Source organism: Girardinichthys multiradiatus, chromosome Y, assembly GCF_021462225.1.
Source record: "Girardinichthys multiradiatus isolate DD_20200921_A chromosome Y, DD_fGirMul_XY1, whole genome shotgun sequence".
NCBI classification, from domain to species: Eukaryota; Metazoa; Chordata; class Actinopteri; order Cyprinodontiformes; family Goodeidae; genus Girardinichthys; species Girardinichthys multiradiatus.
The window spans coordinates 39,913,691-39,939,747 of NC_061818.1; the positions used below are offsets into that span (position 1 = coordinate 39,913,691).

The 26,057-nt window shown below is 40.7% G+C and overlaps 1 protein-coding gene across 1 annotated transcript; it reads right to left on the minus strand.

The window, feature by feature from the left end:
• Positions 1-5,052: 5,052 nt before the first annotated feature.
• On the minus strand, positions 5,053-25,586 carry LOC124864480 (DELTA-actitoxin-Oor1b-like). Its single transcript, XM_047359275.1, has 4 exons — positions 25,558-25,586; positions 21,178-21,295; positions 20,520-20,605; positions 5,053-6,362 (listed from the first exon to the last, which is right to left on the minus strand). Exons 1-4 carry the CDS (start codon positions 25,569-25,571, stop codon positions 5,945-5,947), a joined length of 636 nt encoding a protein of 211 aa, XP_047215231.1. The 5' UTR covers positions 25,572-25,586; the 3' UTR covers positions 5,053-5,944.
• Between the last annotated feature and the right edge of the window lie 471 nt (positions 25,587-26,057).

Sequence of the window (26,057 nt, forward strand, 5' to 3'; positions counted from 1 at the left end):
CCTGCAGCGAGTCGGCATCTCTGAGTTTCCACTGGAACGAATTCAATGGACCTCTTCTATTATTTATTTACTTATTTATACACTTATTTATAAAACAAAATGTTATTTATTTAAGTATTTATCAATGAACTTCAACTGTTTTTGTACTTTTTACTTTTTTATGGTAATAAATTATGAAACATTTCATTTGTTGAGCAGTTTGTGTTTTCTGAAAATAAACCCAAAATGCAGTGAGATGAACTGTTAAGCGATAAAAAAGATTGATAAAAATTCCCTGAACAGCACATAAGGAGAGTAGAACCCTGAATCCAAGCAAGACATGATAAGACAAATCTGTCCTATTACTGACCAGTTTAATGAGCTGAAATCCTTTCTGTTAAATATGAGACTGAAGGGAAACGACTGCCACATGTTTGAAATTTTTATTCTTCTGACTGATCATAATTCCAGGTTCTTCCTCTGGAAAACCCAAGGGCCCGTATTCCCAAAGGTCCTCAGAGTCTGTCAGAAAGCTCCTGACTCAGCCTAAACATTCCTGCCAAGGAGGTTCGGGTTCACTTCAGTTCACTGCTGAGAGTGACTCTAAGCGAGGAGACGACAGAAATTCCTATATTACTGAGAAGGTGTGGTTAACCCCGTTGCTAGGTGTGGTTGACCCCATTGCTAGGTGCGGTTGACCCCTTTGCTAGGTGTGGTTGACCCCATTGCTAGGTGCGGTTGACCCCATTGCTAGGTGCGTTTGCCATTGCTAAGTGTGGTTGACCCCATTGCTAGGTGTGGTTGACCCCATTGCTAGGTGCGGTTGACCCCATTGCTAGGTGCGGTTGACCCCTTTGCTAGGTGTGGTTGACCCCATTCCTAGGTGTGGTTGACCCCATTGCTAGGTGCGGTTGACCCCATTGCTAGGTGTGGTTGACCCCATTGCTATGTGCGGTTGACCCCATTGCTAGGTGTGGTTGACCCCATTGCTAGGTGTGGTTGACCCCATTGCTAGGTGCAGTTGACCCCTTTGTTAGGTGTGGTTGACCCCATTGCTAGGTGCGGTTGACCCCATTGCTAGGTGCGGTTTATCCCTTTGCAAGGTGCGGTTGATCCCATTGCTAGGTGCGGTTGACCCCTTTGCTAGGTATGGTTGACCCCATTGCTGGGTGCGGTTGACCCCATTGCTAGGTGCAGTTGACCCCTTTGCTAGGTGTGGTTGACCCCATTGCTAGGTGCAGTTGACCCCATTGCTAGGTGCGGTTGATCCCTTTGCTAGGTGCGGTTGACCCCATTCCTAGGTGTGGTTGACCCCATTGCTAGGTGCGGTTGACCCCATTGCTAGGTGCAGTTGACCCCTTTGCTAGGTGTGGTTGACCCCATTGCTAGGTGCGGTTGACCCCATTGCTAGGTGCGGTTGATCCCTTTGCTAGGTGTGGTTGACCCCATTGCTAGGTGCGGTTGATCCCTCTGCTAGGTGTGGTTGACCCCATTGCTAGGTGCGGTTGACCCCATTGCTAGGTGCTGTTGACCCCTTTGCTAGGTGTGGTTGACCCCATTGCTAGGTGTGGTTGCCCCCTTTGCTAGGTGTGGTTGACCCCATTGCTAGGTGCGGTTGACCCCATTGCTAGGTGCGGTTGACCCCATTGCTAGGTGCGGTTGATCCCTTTGCTAGGTGCAGTTGACCCCATTGCTAGGTGCGGTTGATCCCTCTGCTAGGTGTGGTTGACCCCATTGCTAGGTGCGGTTGACCCCATTGCTAGGTGCTGTTGACCCCTTTGCTAGGTGTGGTTGACCCCATTGCTAGGTGCGGTTGACCCCATTGCTAGGTGCGGTTGACCCCATTCCTAGGTGTGGTTGACCCCATTGCTAGGTGCGGTTGACCCTATTGATAGGTGCGGTTGACTCCATTGATAGGTGTGGTTGACCCCATTGCTAGGTGCGGTTGACCCCATTGCTAGGTGCAGTTGACCCCATTGCTAGGTGTGACACTGTCTTCTAAGGGCTGTGATTGGTTGTTGCAAAAGACAAAAAAATAAAAATACAAATGTGCTCCTAGTAATCAGCGGAGAGAAATTAACCGATGATAGAATTTAGACTGGATTCAGAAATGTTTAAATCATGATGATAAAACTTATCAAAATCAAATTAATTGTCACACAGCATCAAAATATTTGAACCTTACATGCTCGTCATTATTTTAATTACTTATTATTATGTTTACTCACCATGCTGGTCGTTTTCACACTGCATCTATTTCATATTAATGTGGACAATCAGCAGTCAGCGTTTTACTGTAATCTCCTTCTTGTTTAATGAGGTTTAATTTGGTAAAATGACCAAAACAAAACAGAGAATAAAGGTGGAGAAAAGCAAAGTGAACAGAGGAGCAGAGCCTGCTGGTGGAGGAGAAGAGAGGAGTGTTGTCCGAGCAGACTAGATCACTCTTAACACACCACACACAGCAGGAATATCTCATAGGATTATCTTCAGAGCCATCCCGATAATCAGGGCATGTTGGAAGGGGAAGATCGGGGCAAAAATTGGCATAAAAATCCTGCCGTGTAAACCAGACATTAAGGCCTAAGGTGCTTTGTGAATAACTTTTATCTTACCGAGGGAAAACTGACATCACTAGGAGCTACTTTTAGTCTTAGGATTCTTTGTGAATATGGGCCCAGGTCTTTACCAGGTTCTAAAATAATTAAATGTTTATCTCCGGTGAACAAAAAACACATCAAATTTGTTATGATTCCCAAATGTGAAAATTTAAAAGAAACAACCTCTATAAGCTTCCCTTTCTAGATATTTCAATGCTGAAACACAATATCTACAAGAAATTTAAAAACAAAATCTGTGAAGAGGAGGCGCAGGGTCAGAGGTCAGCCCTCTGTCTGTTGTGCAGATCCTCCCCTGGACCAACCTCTTCAATCCCTCCTGGAACCAGTTAAGGCCAACTGGAGGGAGTCTACAGACAGGAGAGGCCATCCACGTGGGGGAGTCCTGGGTCATTTGAAGACTAGAAGAGCCTTCTGTAACCTTTATCTGAGAAGACGGTAAAAGTGAGAACTGACAGAGGAGGGCAGAAAGGAAGTCCATGTATGGTTTGCACTGAGGAACTGGTGAAGAAAAAACAACCTTCTCCTGAATGTGGATAATGAAAAAGAAATAACTGCTAGCTTCAGAAAGAAGCAACCAGGACACACTGCATATCACTGGCTCAGCAGTGGAGGTGGTGGACAGCACCAGGTTCTTGCTAGTTAACATGACAACCTTACCTGGGCCAAGCATATAGATCAGCGTTTATACTTCTTACAAAGGATGAGAAGATCACAACTTCCACCTCTAGTCTCTAGAAGTAGAATGGGAGGCAGATCCTTTAGTTATCAGGCTCCTCTCCTGTGGAACCAGCTCCCAGTTTTAGTCCGTGAGGCAGACACCCTGTCTACTTTTAAGGCTAGGCTTAAAACTTTCCTTTTGATAAAGCTTATAGTTAGAGTGACTTAGTTTTTCCTGAGCTATCTCTGTAGTTATGCTACTATAGGCTTAGGCTGCTGGAGGACATTGTGACCACTTTCACTCTCTCTGCTACATTCTCATACTACTCTCCAATTGCAATTATTTCCTGTTTTTTTTTTAGCTTTTACCTTTATGTCTCTCTATGTTTTCTCTCTTTCTATTGTTATGATATACTGACAATATTATTATTCCAATATTAGGGGTTTACCTATCTTCCTCAATTTTCATATATAATTTCTTTTTTCAGAGGGTTTAAGCCTTAGAGTAACTGTTTGTATTTAAAAAATCCCAACCACTCTAGTAAGCTTGATTGGGATTAATTTCTGGAGTAGGAAAAGGGGTGTCAATTGCCAGGCCTTTCAGGATCAACCTATTAACCATAGTTTGCACGGGTTAAATTTGACAACAAGGAATAGCCTTGAGTCAAATAGGGTCAAAGTTGGCAGGTTAATTTAATAAGATTCCACAAAATCATGGAAAAAAGTAAATAGACCTCCAGAAAGCCTGGAGTTTACAAGGATTGTTCTTAATTATAAGCATAAATTCTATAATTTAAGGTTTGAAACATATCTGGGGATCCTTTCTGGAACCGTTACCTCCATTCCCCAATCTTGGACAATCTTCTAACAGAAAGAGACAGTATCAGAGTAAGACTGTGTAACAGGTGTGATAAGGTGTTATACAATATCTTGTACACAGGGCATGCTGGGCGGCATTTCTGTCCGCATAGTTCTTCTTGGTGGGTTTGCCTGTGCTGACTCCATAACCTGAGTAGTCATAAGAGAAGATGTTGCAGTTTGTACGAGTGCTGAGGTCGACTGCTTTGCCAGGAAAAGCACAGTAAGTAAGGCATTCAGTGCACAGTGAATGTACATGCAGCTGACTCTGTTACAAGAGTGAAAAAGTGTAAAGTTTGTCACATGTGCCTCTTTTCCATTAGTACCTACTCTACTTGCCTTGTCTTGGGGTCAGCACCACACGGGTTGGTTCCTTTCCCAGTACAGTCAAGTACCAACTCAATGTGGGTGGGATTGTCAGTAGCAAGGCGGTCCCACGGTCCAAAAAAAGTAACATGGTGTGATTGTAGTGACACAAACAACAACAATGGAGGACCTGCTGCTTGGTCAGAGTGAAAGAAGATCCAGAGACGATGAAGCTCCCTGGAACAGGACAGGAGAGAGAGGGAAGCCATGGAACGGTACCAACTACAGGATGTGTGAAGCTAAGCTAATGCTACCTAATGCTAGCATGCTATAGTAGTCATGCACACAATAAACTCAGCGTACAACAATTTAATGGTCCAAGATATTAGTTATAAAACATGCTGTGACTGATCACTGATCAACTGTTTTCTGACGTGTTTTCAGCACGGATCGGTTCACTTGGACCCGCATCCAACCAGGTACCAAACATAGTAATTGTTTGACGTAACTGTTACTACTGGAAAAGCCTAAACAGTGAGTAGAGCCGTGCCAAATTTCTCTGAGTAGTAACAAGTGGAAAAGGACCAATAGTAAGGTAGTGTAACAGAGTTAGACCAACAGAAAAAACGGCAACATTTAATGCTCAGCTTTATTGGGTCAAAACATTCAGATGTTGACAGCGGCAATGAGAGATCAGGACTACCAGATCTCCTCATGGTTTCTGTGTTTAGTGATGCTCAGATATTGGATAGAAGCAGAGAGTGCAGACAGAAAATATGGAGATATTTCTGAAACATTCAGTGAAAAACAATGAACCGATCCAGTACAAGAGAACTTAATTGGACTTGATTCAGTGAGTTTATTCCATTACAATTCAGTCTCACTTGGATACACAGTGTTGCCAAGTTCCTCCCAGTCCCATTTCATCCAGCTACCTGATAAAATTTTTATTTGATTTGTATTGACTTTAAGCTGAAACACAAATCCATGTGCTGATACAACTCTGGCTCATATTTTTATCCGGTCCAGATTAGTTTCAGGTATTCAGCAATGATTTAATTTGGCTGCTGGAGTTCAAAGGATGCATACGGATCAGTTGGAGCTTTGTTGGTGTTTTAAAGATTTAGAGGAACATTGAGTGTTTTTCTCACCAATACAGGAAAACTTTGTTTTCAGATTTTAGAGACGGTTGATTGTTGAAAAGAAAAGATTTAGTCGACTGAACCAACTGATACTGGGAGAACTGGGATCATGGCAGATGAAGAAACATCTGCTGCTAGTTTTACTGGAATGACTTTAATGAGTGCAGATGGAAAAGCACGTTATTGGCTTACAATCTGGGAAACTACAGGAAACTGGGAAAAACAGGATACCTGGTAACTGTCCAGATGCAGATGAAGTTAATGATAGTTAGATTATAAAAGAAGAAGCCTTTCCTAATTAAAAAGAAATGGGTTTAGCGGAATAAACTGGTGCTGATCGAGAGTTAAGTGGGTAAACTGAACCAATAGAGGCAGCAGGTCTCAGTTGTCGCATAGCTCCACTTTCAGGACAGGTTGGTAGCTGTCTGACATGCTGGCCCTGATGGTCATATGACCCACTTTGTGGGTCAGACTGGGCCCTTTGGCTTTTCCACGGACAAAGCCGCGCTGCACGCCGTAGTACATCTCTTTGTAGAGCTCCTCGTCGCACAGCTTGTCAGTGCTGAATGCTCCCACAGCATACCAGTTGGAGTAGATGTTGAAGTCGTAGGGAACAGAGAACATGACAGCCAGCCGGCCCTGGTTCTGCCTGGTGGACTCCTGGAGGATGTCATAGGTGAAGACAGCAACTGAGCCACAGGCGGTGTGAGCTTTCTTGATGAAGAGTGCAGTGCCGGATTCAGACGGACGGAAAGTTGGAGGGAGAGGAGACTCACAGTTCCCGCTGAAGAGATGGATGCTGGATGGAAATACAAAGAGATTTATTTTTACTGAAACACAAGATGCTACTGACTCTGCTGCTCAGAGTCTGCTTCTACCTTTGGTCTACCTTCAGTCTCCTTCTACCTTCAATCTGCTTCTACCTTCTGTCTACTTTTACCGTTGATCTACTTTTACCTTCAGTATGTTTCTACCTTCAGTCAAGTCAAGTCAAGTTTATTTATTTAATGCTTTTCAGCAACAAGGCACTCAAGGCGCTGTACATAAGGAAAAACATTACAATGATACAGAAAATCAAACAACAGAGGTAATTTAAAAAAAAATAAAGATAATAGAATGATTGATAAGAAAACAAAAGGAAAATTGGACTGAAAACGTAACTAATAATGTTTAGATGGCCCAGTCAAAGGCCACTCTAAACAAATAAATTTTTTATCTTGATTTAAAGCAATTTAGGGTTTCAGCGCTTTTACAGTTTTCTGGCAGTTTATTCCAGATTAGTGGAGCATAAGAACTAAAAGCTGCTTCTCCATGTTTGGTTCTGGTTCTGGTTCTGCAGAGTAGATTTGAGCCAGAAGACCTGAGAGGTCTGGGTGGTTGATACACTGACAACAAGTCTGTAATGTATTTTGGTGCTAAGCCATTCAGTGATTTATAGACTAACAGAAGTATTTTAAAGTCTATTCTCTGAGCTACAGGGAACCAGTGTAGGGACTTTAGAACCGGGCCGATGTTCTCCACTTTCTTAGTTCTAGTGAGGACGCGGGCAGCAGCGTTCTGGATCAACTGCAGCTGTCTGATCCACTTTTTAGGCAGACCTGTGAAGACATCGTTGCAGTAATCAATTCTACTAAATATGAACGCATGAATTAGTTTTTCAAGGTCCTGCTGAGACATTAGTCCTTTAATCCTGGAGATGTTCTTTAGGTGATAGAAGGCTGACCTTGTTACTGTCTTTATGTTCCTCTGAAGGTTCAGGTCTGAGTCCATCACTACACCCAGGTTTCCAGCCTGACTGGTGGTTTCTAGCTGTATTAACTGAAGCTGTGTGATAACTTTTAAACGCTCTTCCTTTGGTCCAAAGATTATTACTTCAGTTTTGTTTTGATTCAGCTGAAGCAAATTTAGGCCCATCCATGCATTGATTTCTTCTAAGCATTTACCCAGCGCTTGAATGGGTTCATGGTCACCTAGTGACATCGTAACGTATAGCTGTGTGTCGTCTGCATAGTTATGATAACTTACGTTGTTGTTTATTAAAATCTGAGTTAGGGGGAGCATGTAGATATTGAATAGGAGGGGCCCTAAGATGGACCCCTGGGGAACGCCACGTGATTTTTGTGCTCTCTGATGTAAAGTTACCTACTGACACAAAAAAGTCCCTGTCCTTCAAGTAGGATTTAAACCAATCGAGTGCTGTACCAGAAAGGCCGACCCAGTTTTCCAGGTGCTCTAATAAAATGGAGTGATCAACAGTGTCGAATGCTACACTAAGGTCCAATAATACCAGCACTGTGGTTCTTCCACAGTCTGCATTTATACGGATGTCATTGAACACCTTGACAAGAGCAGTCTCTGTACTGTGGTGAGCAGGAAGCCTGACTGGAAGACATCGAAGCGGTTGGTCGTTGTTAGGAAGTTGTTTAACTGCTGAAACGCAGCTTTTTCAATAATCTTACTGATGAAGAGGAGGTTTGATATAGGCCTGTAGTTCTGTAGTAGCAGAACTACAGGCCTGTAAATGATACAGAGAGAAAGAAGGAGAAGGGGGCCAAAAAGGAGAGAGAAAGGAAAAAGAGAGCTGGAATGGAGGTATAAAGAACTTGAAAAAAAAAAAAAGAAATCCCCCACTATAGGCCATAGTGATAAAAAGCTATGTGGCAATCACAGAAGTGGAGTACCCCTGGATTTATAGTGCTGCAGGTTTATGCTGCTGGATTTCAAAATGACCATTTTTGCTCACTCTGCTGATCTCAAGCACTCCACACCAAACTAATGTAAGGTATGGTAACAATTACACACAGATGGCTGAGGGCCCATCTGCTTTTCTCAGATAAGCATTGCACAGATTTTGCATTTTTGGTGATTTTCCACAAGTGTGTGACTTGTGGTAGAAATGGTAAGCTTAAGTCATATGGTTTCTCTCATGGCAAGCTGTTTGTGTATTTACTGTATGTTGTTAATTTAAGGTTTAATTTTCATGAAATATGCCACCACAAATCACAAGACGCAAAATAAACAAACTCTCTGCTTTGTAATCACTAAAACACAAGTAAGGTTAAGCTGCTGTGGGCAGTCTTATGTTGGCACCTCTGAAGTGAATGCCTCGTTCGATAAGCAGGAGTAGAAGCGGGTGTAAGTGATTTACATTGAGGTCTGGCATGGACAAAAAGGTCCCATCCTCTCTTGGTTAGCTGCACCTCAACCTGAGGGTTTAACCCCTCTTAGCCTTCAATACTGACTTTGGCCTTTTCTCAGCTCTGTTGTTAAGCCATTTACTGTAGTGGATTGTTGGTCAATGTGTGTGTGTGTACTGATGAAGAGGAGGTTTGATATAGGCCTGTAGTTCTGTAGTAGCAGCTTGTCCAAGTTGCTCTTGGCTGGCACCAGTCAATTTCTGAAAAAGTTTGTCGAAGTCCTCTGTGGTGAAGGGAGGCATCTCGTGCTGATTAGCTGGCGTCAACTTGTCCTCTTTCGGGTTAAATTAGAATAACATCAAAATCCTTTAGAAAACAAAAATAATAATAATGATCCTTGGGAGTTGCTGGTAAGAAGTTGTTTTAGTCCAGTATTTCCATAATTTTGGCTAAGAGATAAAAAGTTAGGAGTAAAAGAATGCAAGAAAGCAGGGAGCTTAGGAGAAAAGCGTCTGAGCAGGCAAAGAGGAGGAAGCAGAAAATGCCAGTCTCCTTCTACCTTCTGTATGTTTCTTTCTTTTCTTTTTTGTCCTGTGTTAGGTATTATTTAGTCAACTCAGAGGTAAGAACGATACAGTCATAGTTACTTGTGACAAGGGTAGCCCACTTTGCAGTGAAACTACAAAGTTTTGACACCCTATCTCTTTATTTATATACACAGTTCAACAGACAGTTCAGACAGGGTGTATGTGTGTGAGACAGAAAGGAGGCTGGTTCACACAGAGATAACAATGATCTCACACACACAGGGAGGAAGGCATAGTGCAGGTGCCTTGCAACCCAAGGTTTTTACATGAGTGATAACAAGTCCTCACACCCATCCAACAGTCCCTCCTTTTATCACAAGTAAAAACATTTAATATAAAAACGAGTAAGAAAAATACTTTGTATGAGCGAAAACCCACGGACGGTAAACAGATTATATTTTGTGGGAAATACTCATACGGCCCCGCCGCCCTCGGCGACCATTAAAAGTTAAATGTTGATTAATACTTGAAATCATAAAAATAAAATAATGATACTTGAAATCATAAAAATAAAATAATGATACTTGAAATCATAAAAATAAAAGAATGATACTTGAAATCATAAAAATAAAAGAATGATACTTGAAATCATAAAAATAAAAGAATGATACTTGAAATCATAAAAATAAAAAATAATACTTTAAATCATAAAAATAAAAGAATAATACTTAATGAAAACAGTGAAACATAATAAAGGAATTTAAAAATCTGCCCTGTTTATGTCATCATTGTACTTTTTCTCATTTCACTTAAGCAACAACTTCTTCCGATTTTCTGCTGTAAGGTTATTTTATGAAATACAATGTATGAGTACATTCAGGCTTTTGATGTGATTTATTTACAACATGTCATCATAATCGTCCCCTTCATTTTCGTGCATTTCTACCTAGTTCAGTGTTGCATATGCCACCATGAACAATACCAGAAATTCTGTAGGAATGGATGTGCGTCATGTTCTTCCGTCAGTGTTCTGAGATGGACATCCGTCTGATGTCCATCTCTTCTGGTTCGGTATCACCTCCTGTGGATCCTGCTTTAGATAGAGAAAGAGTCCTGCTACCAGAATTAAGCTCAGGCTTATCAGTCCTGTCCACATGTTACAGAGAGCCATTTTATAATTGGGCGCAGATCAGCTGTTTTCTTCACCGGTTTGAGACGCTGGGCCATCTTTGAACCCGGACTTCCTCTGCTACCCCGTCGGTTGATCTGGCTCCTGTAACGGCAAAACTGGCTTACAGTGGCTTTTATGGATCCAGGAAGGCCTCTCTGCTATTTTCAGAGCTGTGGGCGTTGTCAGGAGTATTTGAAACGGCCCTTTCCACCAAGGAGTGCTCCAATCCTTCCGGTGGAGTGTCTTAATCAGGACCAGGTCTCCAGGCCTCATTCTGTGGGATAGGAGCAGAGATTATCGGCAGACCACTGGACATTTGTTCTTCTTTTGTCTGCAACATTTTATTCATCCACTCAGCTAATGAAGGTTCCTGTTGTGCTTTCTCTATTTCATTCATGTCAGAGGGCAGAGAAAACGGTCTGCCATGTACTATTTCTTTGAGAATACAAATTCACATCAGCAACTTGGTGTCACGTGATCTCAGGCTCAGAATATAGTGGGTGGAGCCATACAATGATGTACAGTAGGTGGCAAATGGAGTAAGACCAGTTTGATTTGGAGTTATTCTCATCCATAATTAACCAGGGATAGGCATTCGGGCCATGGCCTCCCTGTTTCTTCCATTGTTTTCCTTAATCTTTAACTGAAACCCTAATGCTTTAGAACTTAGTTCTATTAATTTATTTACAAAATGAGTTCCATTATCTGACCTTATAATCTGTGGGATACCATATGTGGGGAAGAAATGTGTCACTAGGTTCATCTATTACAACTAGGCAATATTTCTTTCCCCGTGTTTGCAACAAATTATGCATGATCTGCAAAAATGATTTGCATAGTCAGAAATATTTATAGTGTAGCATTAATGCTTTACCAGATGTGACATATTCCCCCCTTGACACGTGGGTCTTCCCAATGTGTCACTGTAGCCGCTGTGTTGTATAACTGTTTTTGGGAGGATTGGTTTATCTTCTATCTGATAGATGTCATCTTTTTTCTGTGCTCCTCTCTTTAGCCAGGCCTTTATTTCTGTCTTGGTTGCTGACTGTTGGGCGTCTTTCAGCACATCTGTGTCTATAAATAGCAGATCTGACATTTTCTCTTTAATAGGTTGAAATGAGTTAGTTCTGTCCCTGATGATGTTTTAAAACCTCTATTTTGCCAAATCTTAGCATGGTGATGTACTGATCTGAAAACGTATTGGCTGTCTGTGTATATAGTAAGTATTTGTCCCTCATGTAATTCACATGCTCTTACTACAGCATATAATTCTGCTGTTTGGGCTGAGCATGTATTGGGTAGAGATTTAGCTTCTATTATCCTATCGATGGTTGTTACTGCATAACCAACTCTATTCTTTCCATATTCATCTTTAGATGCTGAGCCATCTACAAACACAACACATGAATCTGGTATAAGGGTTTGAGAAATGTCTTGTCTGGGTTTGGTGTCTTCTTCAACTTTTGCTTTATAAGAATGTGGTTTTCCATCTTCTGCAGTAGGTATTAGAGTACTTGGATTTAAAGGGCACATCTTTTTAGAGTTATGTTTGGCTGTGATAATAATAGCGATGTCAGTGTGATATGCCTTGCATGTAGCGTCAGGTGCTTCTCTTAATATTCCTGACTTCAACATATCTTGTATTACTGGCTTAGTACCTTCTTCAGCTTCTGGCTTTAAGGGGTATTGACGGACTGATTGCCTTTTTTCAGATATTAGTTTAACCTTGTATGGTGGGAACCCCTTTATAAGCCCTACATCAGTTGATGATTGGGACCACAGTTCAGGTGGGACAGCAGCTAGGGCAGGATACATGTTGCTCTCTTTGCTCTCAGCTAAGCCCTGTATTTGTCCCTCTGCCTCATCTAAATGTGTCCTTGGATGAACTTTGACTATCCATCCTAGAGTGAGCTTCCAGATTCCTGTATTAGGATCTACCTTTGACAGTGTCAGTGCTGTTCCTGCAGAGGTTTAAAGCCTCTGTTTTTCCAAATTCTTATTATTCTTTTTTATCATATATTATAAAGTAAGTCCTTATTACATTTAAAAATGAGATCACTATTTTTGGTAATTGCTATTATTATAAATAATGCTTGGTTTAGTTCTTATTAAAAATAAAAATAAAAACTCACTCACTGATGAACACAAAAAATGAAGGGCATATTATATCTTATAATCTTAGTTTGTTTTACCCTGTTTTATAGGTACAACATACAGTTTCAGTCAGCTTTGTATTTAGTTCAAGTAACTAAAGTTTGTTTCAATTAACTAAAGTTTTATCTATTTCAGTCCAGTTCAGTAATTCTGTTAAGGTTCATTTCATCTTATGTTAAGTTTGAGTCTAATTCAATCATTTTGAACCTGACTGGAAAAAGTCTAAACATCTGTTAAAATCTTTTTGTTTTACCATAGAGAACTGACCTAATATTATTATGGTAATGTTGAGGACTCTAATTTTTACATAACATGAAACAGACATTTATTTCACAAAAACAGAAAGTCAAACACAGACATTTGGCCACATGAAAGTTTAAATAACTTGTTTGTAAAAGAATTAGGAAAAATTCAAGACGGGTCTATGAGCTTTCTCATGGTTATCAGTATTTTCAGTAGAGGTAGAACCTTTGCCATCTTTAAATGATTTTTTGAAAAAGATTCTGGAAACCTTATTAAGATATAAATTTGGCAAAGATCATCAGAACATCAGACCTTTATTAGCGCTTTTAATGTCCCTCAAAGATGCATTACAATGAAATCAGTCATTCCCATTCACACACATTCACACACTACTTACTTATTTCTCTGTCAGAGTAATTTTTATTTGCAAAGATTTGAACATAATTTGACTTCTATTATTCTTAAAATGCACATTGTTTCCTCATAACCCCTTTTGTTTCCACAAGGTCTGTTTTGAACGCTTCAATTCTTTTTTTTATTCACCAAGAATCAATAAGGTGGTCTTAGTGGGGTCCACCTTAAAGGTGTTGTCTGTTGGGTGTCATGTTATCATTGTCAGGTCAGTGAGGTTCATAAGTCAGTCAGAACCTTGGTCATTTGTTCTGTGCACATAATGTTTCATAGATCCAGCCTATGATTAATCAGCAAAACGTCCACCTATAGGAGAAAAAATGATTGTTAATGAATGAGCTGCATTTCCTAGGAACACTGTCTTCCTCCTGGATGAGCATCACCTGTTGAAAAACTTTCATCATTGTTTGTTTCACATATTCAATCAGATCTTTATATTATACCAGTAGGTGAAGTTGTTAGTATCTCATGTAGACTGACATATACTGTTGCATTTGGAGAGGATCTCAGATTAAATAAACATAGTTAGAGCTTCAATCCAGGTTCATTTTGTGTCTGCAGACTTTAGCCAATTTCTCTTTTCTTTTTTTTTTTATATATAAAGATCAAGATTCAAAACATTTTCAAAAGGCAGATTGTGGCAGAATGTAGACAAAACTGCTTATTGATTGACAAAATAACATTCAAGCACACAATCACCATATTAAAAGGCTCTACTTCTAGAGAATCACTAAACTTCTGGGGTCCGGTTTTGGCCCGCGGACCTTGAGTTTGACACATGCAGGGTAGAGTTACAATTTTTTTTTTTTTTCAGACCTTTCAGCAGAGACAGACTTCTGCTGTTTGCAGAAGTTTTATCTTTGTTTTCAGGCAGCTGCATCTCTTTATCAAGGTCGTTTCACAGAGCTGAAATTTAACTTCTCTCAAAGAGGAAAAATCAAGAATGCACACAATCTGAGCCAAATATGGAATTATTTCCCTGTAAAATGAATCTTTTGCATTTTATCATGATATTGTTAGTAGTATAACACCATAGAATGATTTTTAAAGCACCTGTTTCTCACTAATACTTGCCTACAAAATCTTTTACTCTCAGATTACTTCTTTAACAACTCTAGTCATTGTTCACTGGGTTGTCCAGTTGGACAGTTTCCATGTTGTCCACATTGTCACCTCCTCTTTTAACTTCTTTTACCACGTCCTCTAAAACCATCTCTTAGTCTTTATAATCTAACCTGGGATGGGTGGCGGTCCGCCCCCCCCTTTATTTGTTTTCAGTTAAGCTGAAAGTTTTTTTTCTGTGCTTTTCTTAAAGCATCAGTATTATGGCTATGTCAGTTAAAAGCTGCTCTTATTGTTGTTTTTTTAATTCATCTTTTTGTTTTAATCTGTTTATCAACTGTGTGCACTCAGGGACTGAAAAGTCCCCTTTGAAATTATAACCTGGCAAGGTTTTTTATTGTCTCTTGAATCTTTTGAATGCATAATCTCCAGTTTAAGATCCCCGTGTAGTTTTAGGATTTCAGTGATAATTAAGTTACCTGAAAATCCGTATTTTTATGCCATCGTGTACATATTTCTGTTAAATCAGAGCTTTTTCTCTGTTCTTTCCCCATTGTTCTTTGTTATTTTTCTCTTTTTAGTTTTCATTATTGCTAATTTTAGATCCCCTTGTAATTTTAAGACATCCTTTGTATCTAATTTGCCCAAAAACCCATGTTTTTTATTTTTTATTCCATCTATGACAGATCATACCTGCTCCTTTTACATAGTTCTCCATAAACTTTACCTCCCCTTCTAAGTCAATTAGTTCACTTTGTTTCTTCTCCATTATGTTTTATGTTAGTTTAATTATAGTATAAATGTCCCAGATAAAAGGTCACTGGCATGAGACTTTAAGGAGAGGACATTAACACGGCCTTCTACTGCGACTAATTCGCAGCGGTGTTAATTTTCTGGAATGAAATCCGACCTGAATCTCCAAAGTCACCAGTACGTAGTTTTAATCTGGGCAAAAGAAAACACAGGACTAGCAGAATCCTGCTATGATTCTATTAAAATGCTTAGTCCTCCATATACACACAACACAGTCACACAGTTAGTTTCAGGTACCTTGTAATTTTTCTAAGTTAACTTGGTGTTATTTTATGAGCTCAATTTACTCCGTTCTTTTTACTTTTATAGCGCTTATTCTATTCCCTCGCAGGGGAATAACCCTTAGTCGTTTTATTTGGCCCCCTTCTTGGCGGGGCCCTACCTTAATTTGTCACTATTCCTTTCACGGTGGAATAAAACCATCCTAATGCAGCGTCCTTACCGGCGACGCACTACCAACGACTTTTAAGTACTTTTCTTCTTTTATTTATATAGCGCTTACTCTATTCCCTCCCAGGAGAATAATCCTCAGTCGTTTTCTTTAATCCCCTTCACGGCGGGATTGTACCAAATTTGTCACTATCCCTTTCACGGTGGAATAAAACCATTCGAATGCAGCGTCCTTACCGGCGACGCACTACCAACGACTGTTAAGTACTTTTCCTATGAACTGTATTTTAAAACTGTCTCACCTCGGAGTTGACTTCTTGGTGACTCTCTGGACCCTGTGAGAGTCACCCCGCGCAGAGGAAGGCAAAAACCCACTGGCCAGGTGTGAATTCACACACACCGGGACTTTCAGCCACTCCGGCTAAAGGAGGCTGTGCAGCAGTGCTTCGCTCGACGTCAGGCTTCCCCCACGGATCCCAGAGTCACTGTTAAAGCAAAGAGAAATAAGGTTATTGAATTAATCCGGCTTCGAAGGACCAATAAATGTTAGGTATTATTTAGTCAACTCAGAGGTAAGAACGATACAGTCATAGTTACTTGTGACAAGGGTAGCCCACTTTGCAGTGAAACTACAAAGTTTTGACACCCTATCTCTTTATTTATATGCACAGTTCAACAGACAGTTCAGACAGGGTGTATGTGTGTGAGACAGAAAGGAGGCTGGTTCACACAGAGATAACAATGATCTCACACACACAGGGAGGAAGGCATAGTGCAGGTGCCTTGCAACCCAAGGTTTTTACATGAGTGATAACAAGTCCTCACACCCATCCAACATCCTGTCTGGCAGAATAGCTCAGAATTGTTGTCTGAGTGCCAAGAAAAAGCCCAACATATTTACTTTCACAACTGGAGCATTACAGCTAACGCTTTAAAGCTGTGCTTGATATTCATAAAAAGAAACTTTATTAGAAACTGCTTTGGGATTTTTTCAATTGTTACGGACATGGAGACAGAAATGGAAAGGAAAAAAAGCACGAAAGAGAGAGAGGGGGGCAAAAAAAAAAAAAGTGGAGAGAAGGAGAACAGAATGGAGGAAAGAAAGAAGGATGAAAATAATTTTTTCCAGATTTCATTCTGGAACAGGAAAGACCCTTCCTGCCAGGTCTGGTGCTGTTTAAACTTTGTTCATTTGTCACTGATGGTTTATTCATTTTCTGTAATTATAAAAGTTGAGAAACTTTGCATACACTCTTCTCTTTTGTAAAAGTGATTAACCATCTGCTTAAAGGGATAGTCCATGGTTTTCAAAGGTACAGACCTGTGCATAGGTTAAAAGCAGTGTATATCATACCTGCAGTTGGAAGCTCTTCTACTGTCTTCATTTAGTATTAATCCAGATTAGGTGGCGCAGTTGGTAGTACTGTTGCCTTGCAGCAAGAAGGTCCTGGGTTTGATTCCCAGCTGGGGCTCTTTCTGCATTGTGCTTGCATGTTTTTCCTTTGCATGCCATTTTTTTTTACCTGTCCAGCTTCCTTCCACATGCCTGTTAATTAGTCTCTATAAATTACCCTTAGGTGTGTGAAAGAGTGTTTGCTTGGTTGTTTGTGTGTTGCCCTGCGATGGACTGGGAACCTGTCCAGGGTGTACTCTGCCTCTCGCCCATAGACTGCTGGAGATGGGAACCAGCTCCCTCGCGACCCACTATGGAATAAGCGGTAGAAAATGACTGACTGACCAGATTAGGTGGTTCCGAAGGATGAAGCTAATGGCTATAACTGGAGGACCCAGCACAAAGCGGAGTTCTAATGACTTAAAACAACTCCATTCTCAAAAACCTAGTCACACTTTATGCAAATCCTTTTTATGAACCTTTAGAAACATTGTCATTTCTGAGTTTGGCAGTTATTTACAGGGGACATAACATGTAAAGATTTCCCAGTTAGAGTAACTGCCTAATTGAAAAATAAGGCAGTGTAAACATTAATAAACAATAATAACATTTTGCTTATTACACTGCTGTACTTTTCCATCAGGATGTTTCTCTGAACACGCTTTACATGTTCTGTTCTCGGCGCTTTCCATCTCCATTTTCAGTGTTCAAGCATTTGTAGCATACCTACTTTTCAGCCTTTTCACCAAACTAAAACAAGAATAGTTGGTGATAGTGATGCACAGGACACTGGAGGCCCGCCTGCATGTTTTAAGTCAGCAGTGCACAAGTATTGGGACTCAGGTGCAAAGAAATGGGACCAGTTCATATGTGGTAAGCCCAATAGTCGTATTATAATATGCTTATGTCTAACTGTTTGTAAATTTATTCTTTATCATTGATATCACCTCTCATTTACATTAAATGCACCAGTAGGAGCACAAAAATGCCAAAGGGCCACCTAGAGTTCGAAGAGTCTCACAAAAATTGAGTAATAGTTTGCCATATAGCCAATTACTATTGCATTTTTGCTTTAGGGGTTCTTGTGCTGTGTACTTCCTTCTGTTTTGAATAAAGATCAAATTAAATGAAACAAATTGGAACTCAGTTTCAGTTCAACAGAAAAATGTCAGTTTTAACCTTTTAATCTAGGGGGCACTGTCTAGCTCAAATTGGAGACATTTTTTTCCAAATGTTTTTATTTTCAAAGTGCATTTGCTTTTAAATAAAGGCAGGCCAATTCATTTGTATACTGCTATTCATTCACAAGGTAATTCAAAAAGGAGAAAAAACTATTTTTTAATCAAGAAAAACAAAATAATTTGACACATATTGCTGATCTAGCACCCCTAGTAGTGGGAGGAAGTAACTACATCATCACTTTACATGTGTTATTTTTCTTCTGGCCCAACAAAAAGTTATTCAAACTAAAAATCTTTAAAGCGTTTATGACTCTTCCATTGAATGTTGAGAACAGAAAAAAAGCCCAGAGCTTCGCTGGCCTGGAGACCCACATCATTTAACATACTGCCAACACCACTCTGCCTCTACAGCCGGAGCACCCCACTCACGCCATCCACGCATCAGTCACTGCCTGTAGTGGGTGTGCCTGTGTCCGCACGTGTATGTGTATGTCTGTGTTTGAGGAAGAAACAGAGATGAATGACCGCCTAATCGCTCACACAATGCAGCAAGGCCATAATGAAAACCTCTGATAAGAATAATTTACATAAAACCTAAGTAGTACAGAACAAGACTGAGGACATAAATAAAGAAGCCCCCTGCACCATAAATCTAAACTATAAGCACAAACACTTACAACATGCTCATGTAACTGAGAAGCTTCCTCACTCTAGGCTGTGGAAAAAGACGCTGGAGTACATGTACTCATATCTGCTTTATCCTCATTTTTACTTTTTGCCAGCTCCAGCAGAGCTGGGTCCTCCACTCATAGCACAGTGCAGTAAGTTTTAATGGTAAATCAATAAAGTGGCGACATGAAAGAAAGGCTAGCTTTCCAGTTTGCAGGGTGAAGAATTATTCATCAGCACTGTAGTGTTGCACTGCAGGCGAAAATCCTTCAGCAGCGCTCCATTTTACTTGCCAGAAAAGGACTGTAAATGATACAGAGAGAAAGAAGGAGAAGGGGGCCAAAAAGGAGAGAGAAAGGAAAAAGAGAGCTGGAATGGAGGTATAAAGAACTAGAAAAAAAAAAAAAGAAATCCCCCACTATAGGCCATAGTGATAAAAAGCTATGTGGCAATCACAGAAGTGGAGTACCCCTGGATTTATAGTGCTGCAGGTTTATGCTGCTGGATTTCAAAATGACCATTTTTGCTCACTCTGCTGATCTCAAGCACTCCACACCAAACTAATGTAAGGTATGGTAACAATTACACACAGATGGCTGAGGGCCCATCTGCTTTTCTCAGATAAGCATTGCACAGATTTTGCATTTTTGGTGATTTTCCACAAGTGTGTGATTTGTGGTAGAAATGGTAAGCTTAAGTCATATGGTTTCTCTCATGGCAAGCTGTTTGTGTATTTACTGTATGTTGTTAATTTAAGGTTTAATTTTCATGAAATATGCCACCACAAATCACAAGACGCAAAATAAACAAACTCTCTGCTTTGTAATCACTAAAACACAAGTAAGGTTAAGCTGCTGTGGGCAGTCTTATGTTGGCACCTCTGAAGTGAATGCCTCGTTCGATAAGCAGGAGTAGAAGCGGGTGTAAGTGATTTACATTGAGGTCTGGCATGGACAAAAAGGTCCCATCCTCTCTTGGTTAGCTGCACCTCAACCTGAGGGTTTAACCCCTCTTAGCCTTCAATACTGACTTTGGCCTTTTCTCAGCTCTGTTGTTAAGCCATTTACTGTAGTGGATTGTTGGTCAATGTGTGTGTGTGTGTGTGTGTGTGTGGCTGAGAAGTTTAACATTTGACACAAACACAGAACACAACCCTTTAAATTTGGGTTTTGGTTCTTGCTCTCAGAAGAAGCAGATTTCACTCACCCCCATATGTTTTCTGTGTTGACTCTTTAATCTTTAAGTCACTGCTTAAAAAAAAAAAATAAACAAGGATCTGAAAATGTAAAATAAAAACAAAAACCAGAGAATAACGCATGGGCTGGTAAATGAAGCATAAAGACCCCAAGTGACCGAGGGGAATTATTTTGCTCCATTAAGCAGGCATTAACATGAATTACTATCTAATTAAAATTAAACAGCTCACTAATAACTTTGCAGTGGGGCCTTAGTGTGAAGGTTCTCCTGAGTGTGTGTTCTTGTACTTGTTGCTGAGTGAGAACCATTGTTCGTATTTTTATCGCAAAGTGAGGACATTTTGACAAAGTGAGGACATTTTCCTGGTCCTCACTTTTTCAAATTCCGTTCTTGGGACAGGGGTTAGGTTCAGGACTAGGGTATGAATAGAGTTATTGTTAGGGTTAGGGTTAGTTATTAACTGGTTAGGGTTAGTGTTAGGGTCAGGGTTAGGCACTAAAAATCAAGGAAAAGGAATGGAAGTCAATGGAAGTAACCGAAAAGTCCTCATAAAGATAGTAAAACACGGATGTGTGTGTGTGTGTGTGTGTGTGTGTTTTAAAACTCACAGCGGTTCACACAGCATGAAGCTGGAGGTCTTGTTCTGAATCTCCACTTTGCACTGACGGTGGGTTGGAAGAGACATTTTCAGAACCTTTTCAGGAAACAAACATGGAAATATTCAGGTACCAGAAGCCTCAGTAGGGATTTAAGTACTGAGAAGTTCTGTTTCTGTTTCTGTTGTAAGGTCCAACTGGGAATATTCTAAAGGGGGATTCAGAACTTAATCCATAAAAAAATCATATGAGGAGGCTTTCAGCCAGTATGATTTTAGCATTCAGTACAGACGTTAAGGCAGTATTTTTAATGGCAGATGTTTGATCGAGTTAGAACCACAAAGTGTTTGAGTTCATGTTCTGGAAATCACTCAAGTCACTGCCAGCAACAACATGCTGTTTTCATCAGTCAGTGGCCGGATTTCAGTTCAGTTCAGCTCAAAAACACTCCTTACAGTCTTTCACAGTAAAAAGATGAAGCAGAACCTTATTTGCAACCACGATAGAAATGTGAAGAACCTAAGAATGTTTTGGTTCTGTTCATACAGAATCTATCTGACTTTGATGAAAACCAAAACTCCTGGATGATTTCTCACTCAGACCTGGAATCACCACACAGCCAGAACTAACAGACCCAAAGATGAGACTTTAAAACAGAGAAGTTACTCACTGCTTTGGAGCTTCTGAGGAACACCAGGCGTCTGCAGGCCTCTGTGACAAACAACTGAGCATGAATGCTTGACTGATGTTGGTGAGAGACAGGCGTGGTTTCCTGAGGCAATTTGAGCCTTAAAGAGACATTGACTCAGAGTCAGAGACCACTGGAGCAAACTGTACAGTACAGATAGTCCATCTTCTCAGGACTTCAGACATGGAGAAACATTTGAGCTGAAACATTAGATTTCTGCTAAAACCAACCTCAGTGTGTGTTCTTCCTTTGTTTTCAGTCAATGTGAGTTTAACAGGAGTCACCAGACTTAAGGAAACAGGGGTCAATGCTTCTAGCAGAAGTTCAGAAACATTTCAGTTGCTGACCAAGTGAACAGCATCCAAAAAATGACCAAAGCAGCTGATTCAAGATAGAAATGTGTTTGTTTGAACAACAGTACATTTTATCTGGCAAAAAATGTTCTAGGACTATTAATAATCTTCCCTACTGCAGATCATCTGCAGAACCCCATCTAGTGCTCCATGGACCACAGAGGTGTCGTGAGCCACAGTTTTGGAACCGCTTAGATAACACAGAGATTCAGTCATGGATCATGGACCACTCAGTACCTGGTTGAGATGTTCAGATGGAACAAAAACAGAACTTTGGTTTCAGTTCCCTCTGAATATCTGAACCTAGTCCCACATGGTCTCCATAAATCCCCTCAACATTCCTACAGACAGATCCCTGCTGAGGAGCTCATTCAGGTAATCTCTGCTGACCTCTGAGCTTCTTCAGTGACTGATCTTCCTCTTCTGTGGTTCAGAAGAGTTGGTGTTCTGTTTTGAGGTTCTCCTCACGGACCTCGTTCTCCAGTTTGCAAAAACTAGCAGCTGTCTCTTTATTGGATCAAAAAGAGGTAATCATCAGACCAGGCTGCTGTCCTCAGCCCCTGCTGAAATGTGTTACGATCCTTACTTTGACCCGGGTCTTTTTGACAGAAAAACCAAGGGCTTACTACAAGTGTTAGAACTGGACTTTTGGGTGCTTGTTGGTTCTGTTTAGGGCTCAGAGTGGACCTCACAGTTGGTAATGCTGAGGTCATGAGATCTAAGAGAAAAGCTGTCATAGGGGGCAGTAGGGTCAGCTGTTTCCTATACTGATTGACTCTACTCTAGATGACCTCTGGCCTCTGGGGACAGGGTGAGGAACCATGTGGGAACTGCAAGCACCATGGTCTGGCAATGATAAATAAATTCCTGGATTCAGATGGTGGTCCGCACCACCACAATCTAATCAACTGTTCTTTGTTGTAAAACACAGCTTATCTGAAATTTTCAACAAAATCTGATGATAGGTTTTTGAGATATCTTGTAAATACACAGACAGAAGCAAAACCTCCATGTCGGAGGTAATGATGGTGAAACTCCCAGTTTGGCAGGAGTATTAGCTGCAAAACAAGAAGGTAAAGTTCAATTCAATTCAATTCAGTTTTATTTCTATAGCACCAATTCACAACACATGTCGACTCAAGGTTCTTCACAACAGTCAGGTTCAAACATTCTAATTGATCCTAACTATCGAACAGTTCAGTCAGATTCAGTTATTTATTCAAATCTGATAAAAAGTTTTTCTATCTAAGGAAACCCAGCAGATTGCATCCAGTCAGTGACTTGCAGCATTCACTCCTCCTGGATGAGCATGTAGAGACAGTGGACAGTCACTGGTGTAGACTTTGCAGCAATCCCTCATACTGAGCATGCATGTAGCGACAGTGGAGAGGAAAAACTCCCTTTTAACAGGAAGAAACCTCCAGCAGAACCAGAACCAGGCTCAGTGTGAGCGGCCATCTGACACGACCGACTGGGGGTTTGAGAGAACAGAGCAGAGACACAAAGAGAACAAAGAAGCACTGATCCAGGAGTACTTTCTATAGGAAGGAAAAGTAAATGTTGTAGCTCCTTTAGTCGTTTCATCTAGAAAGAAAGAACAGATAAACTCTGAGCCAGTTTTCAAGGTTAGAGTCTGAAAGAGAGAACATAGAGTTAGTTACAGTAGAAGCTCAGTCAGTAGCCATGTCTAGGAGAGAGAAAGGGTTAAACACTAATAGACAGGGCCTTGTGGATCATCGGTAGAAGGTGAGCATTAACTTGTTGCCAGCAGAAGCTGGGGACGATGCCCCCCTCCAGGAAGGTGTCACAGGTAGACAGAGGTCAGGTGTAGCTTCTAGGAAGCTTCCAGGAGCTTCTAGGGAGAGAAAAGAGAGAACATAAAGGTAAAAGCCAAAATAACACCAAATAATGCAAAATTGGAGAGTAGTATGAGAATGTAGCAAAGAGGGTGAAAGTGGTCATTATGTCATCCAGCAGCCTAAGCCTATAGCAGCATAACTAAAGAGATAGCTCAGGATAACCTAAGCCACTCTAACTATAAGCTTTAACAAAAAGGAAAGTTTTAAGCCTAGCCTTAAAAGTAGACAGGGTGTCTGCCTCACAGACTAAAACTGTACAGACAATAGTCCAGCCTTGAAGTAACAAATGCACTGACTAGTTTTTCAGCGTCACTCCTGGACAGGATATTTCTAATTTTGGCAATGTACCGGAGGTGAAAGAAGGAAATCCTAGAAACCTGTTTAATATGGGATTTAAATGACATGTCCTGGTCAAAAATAACACCAAGGTTTTTTACTTTATTATCAGAGGTCGATTTAATGCCATCCAGGTTAAGTGATTGACTAAGCAGTTTCTTTTTTAAAGACTCCGATCAAAAGACGACAACTTCTGTCTTATCTGAATTTAGATACAGAAAATTTAAAGTCATCCAAGTTTTTATGTCTTCAAGACATGCTTGTAGTCTATCTAACTGGTTGGGTTCATCAGGATTTATGGATAAGTAAAGCTGAGTATCATCAGCGTAACAGTGATGCCTGATAATTTGACCTATTGGAAGCATATATATAGTGAAGAGAATTGGCCCAAGTACTGAACCCTGTGGTACTCCACCATCAGAAAATGTTTTTTTCTGGTCTGTGGGGCAAGGCAGGTTTATTTATATAGCATGTTTTATGTACAGGACAACTCAGGTGGTTAACATAAGAAAAGATTTAGATTCAATAAAAAAATTAAAAACAGATTACTGAAATGGAGCAAATATAAAGGTTTTCAATCTCGACCTGAGGAAATGTAGAGTTTCAGCAGCTCTGATACATTCAGGGAGTTTGTTCCATAGGTGAGGAGCATTAAAACTGTGTTTGGTTCTCACTCTGGTTACAGAAAGCAGGTATAACCCTGAGGACTTTAGGGGTTGTAGTGGGTTCATAATGGACCAGAATATCAGAGATGTATTCTGGCCCTAGACCATTCATAGATTTTTAAACCAACTGCAAGATTTTAAAATCTATTCTGTGACAGACAGGAGGCCAGTGTAAAGTAACAAACAAGCCCAGGTGAGAGGTGAAGCTGAACTGCTCCAAGCCTCAGGAGATGTGAATAATAACTAAAAAAGTGAGATCTTAGATACAAGCAGCTGGAATGAGCTTCTTCTGAAGGGTGGCCGGGCTCTGCCTTAGAGATGAGAAGAGTTGAGCTCCATCATCCAGGTGGAGCTCGGAGTAGAGCTGCTGCTCTTTCACATCGAAAGAATTCAACTCAAGTGGTTGATCTGATCAGAATGCCTCCCACTGGCAGGAGATCCGAGCAGACCCAGAACATTCCGGACAAAACCATATATGGTTCAGGTATAACATGACCAGCACTGATGATCCTGCTGCAAAAACAGGCCTGACCATTAAAGGTACAATCAGGCTTCCTCTAGACCCCTGAAGGTGTGCTGTGGCATCTGACGCCAAGATGTTTGCAGCATGTCCTTTAGGACCTGTAAGCAGTGAGGTGGGTACTGAATCAATGTGACTTGATTGTCCAGCACATCTCACAGAAGATCGGCTGGACTGGTATCAGGAAGATTTGCTGGCCAACACCTCAAACTGGTTTTGGTGTTACTCACATTTTCCCTGAAAATCTTTTGCTTTGTAGCAGGCCAAGTTACCCTGCTGAAAGAGGTCACAGTTATCAGGTAACACTTCTTCTGAGATACTGTGTATATACTTAGAAGGTGGTGTTTGTCAAAGGACCTGCTGTTTTCCAACAGAGCATTGCCCAAAAGTTAATCTCCATCCCCAGGCCAACCATCATCCTGGGAACACCATCAGGACTGCAGTGCTGAAGATCCTCTGGCCCAGTCTGCTAGCCATGACACTTGTTGTTAAACTGTGCTCCTCATGTTTCTTGTTTTTTTCTGCTTCAAACACAACTTTGAGGACATAAAGCTTAACCTGCTCCTAAATATGTCCCACCCACTAACAGGTCCCATGATAAAATTAATTATCAGTATTACAAACGTCACCTGTGAGCGGTCATAATGTTACGCTTGATTGATTTTGATCTCTTCACGCTTTGAAACACACCATTGCTGGTTCCCAGTCCAGTTTCAAAGTTTTGGTTTGACGTCACTTTTTAGGTTTGGTTCCTTTCATTTTCTAGTTTGTCAGAAAATCTTCTTCTCCAGAGATTAAATAGAAGCAAATAGAAACCTGAGACCATGAACCTAATGTGTTTGAATATGATAAAAGTTGGAATAACAATCTTGTCCATTGTGACATCAACACCAGCTCCGTCTGGTCTTCCAGGCTCACATTGCTCAGTTGAAGGAAGTGAATTAATGCTGATGAGTCAACAGTGACTGTTACCTTCCAGGCCGCAGCTGCTGTAGGACGGAAACCAACACAGGAAACCCAAACAAAGAAAATCAAAAAAGTGTAAAACTCCCCTGACTGTGATGAAATGAAAAGCATCAGTGTATGCAGCTCACTAGAACGTATGGAGAATTCAAAGGAACAGATTAAG

Coding starts and splice junctions, on each gene's coding strand:
- LOC124864480 (XM_047359275.1), bottom strand. Junction 20,606..21,177: donor TCCTCAGAAGCTCCAAAGCA/GTGAGTAACTTC, acceptor TTTCCTGAAAAG/GTTCTGAAAATGTCTCTTCC. Junction 6,363..20,519: donor TTCATGCTGTGTGAACCGCT/GTGAGTTTTAAA, acceptor ATTTCCATCCAG/CATCCATCTCTTCAGCGGGA.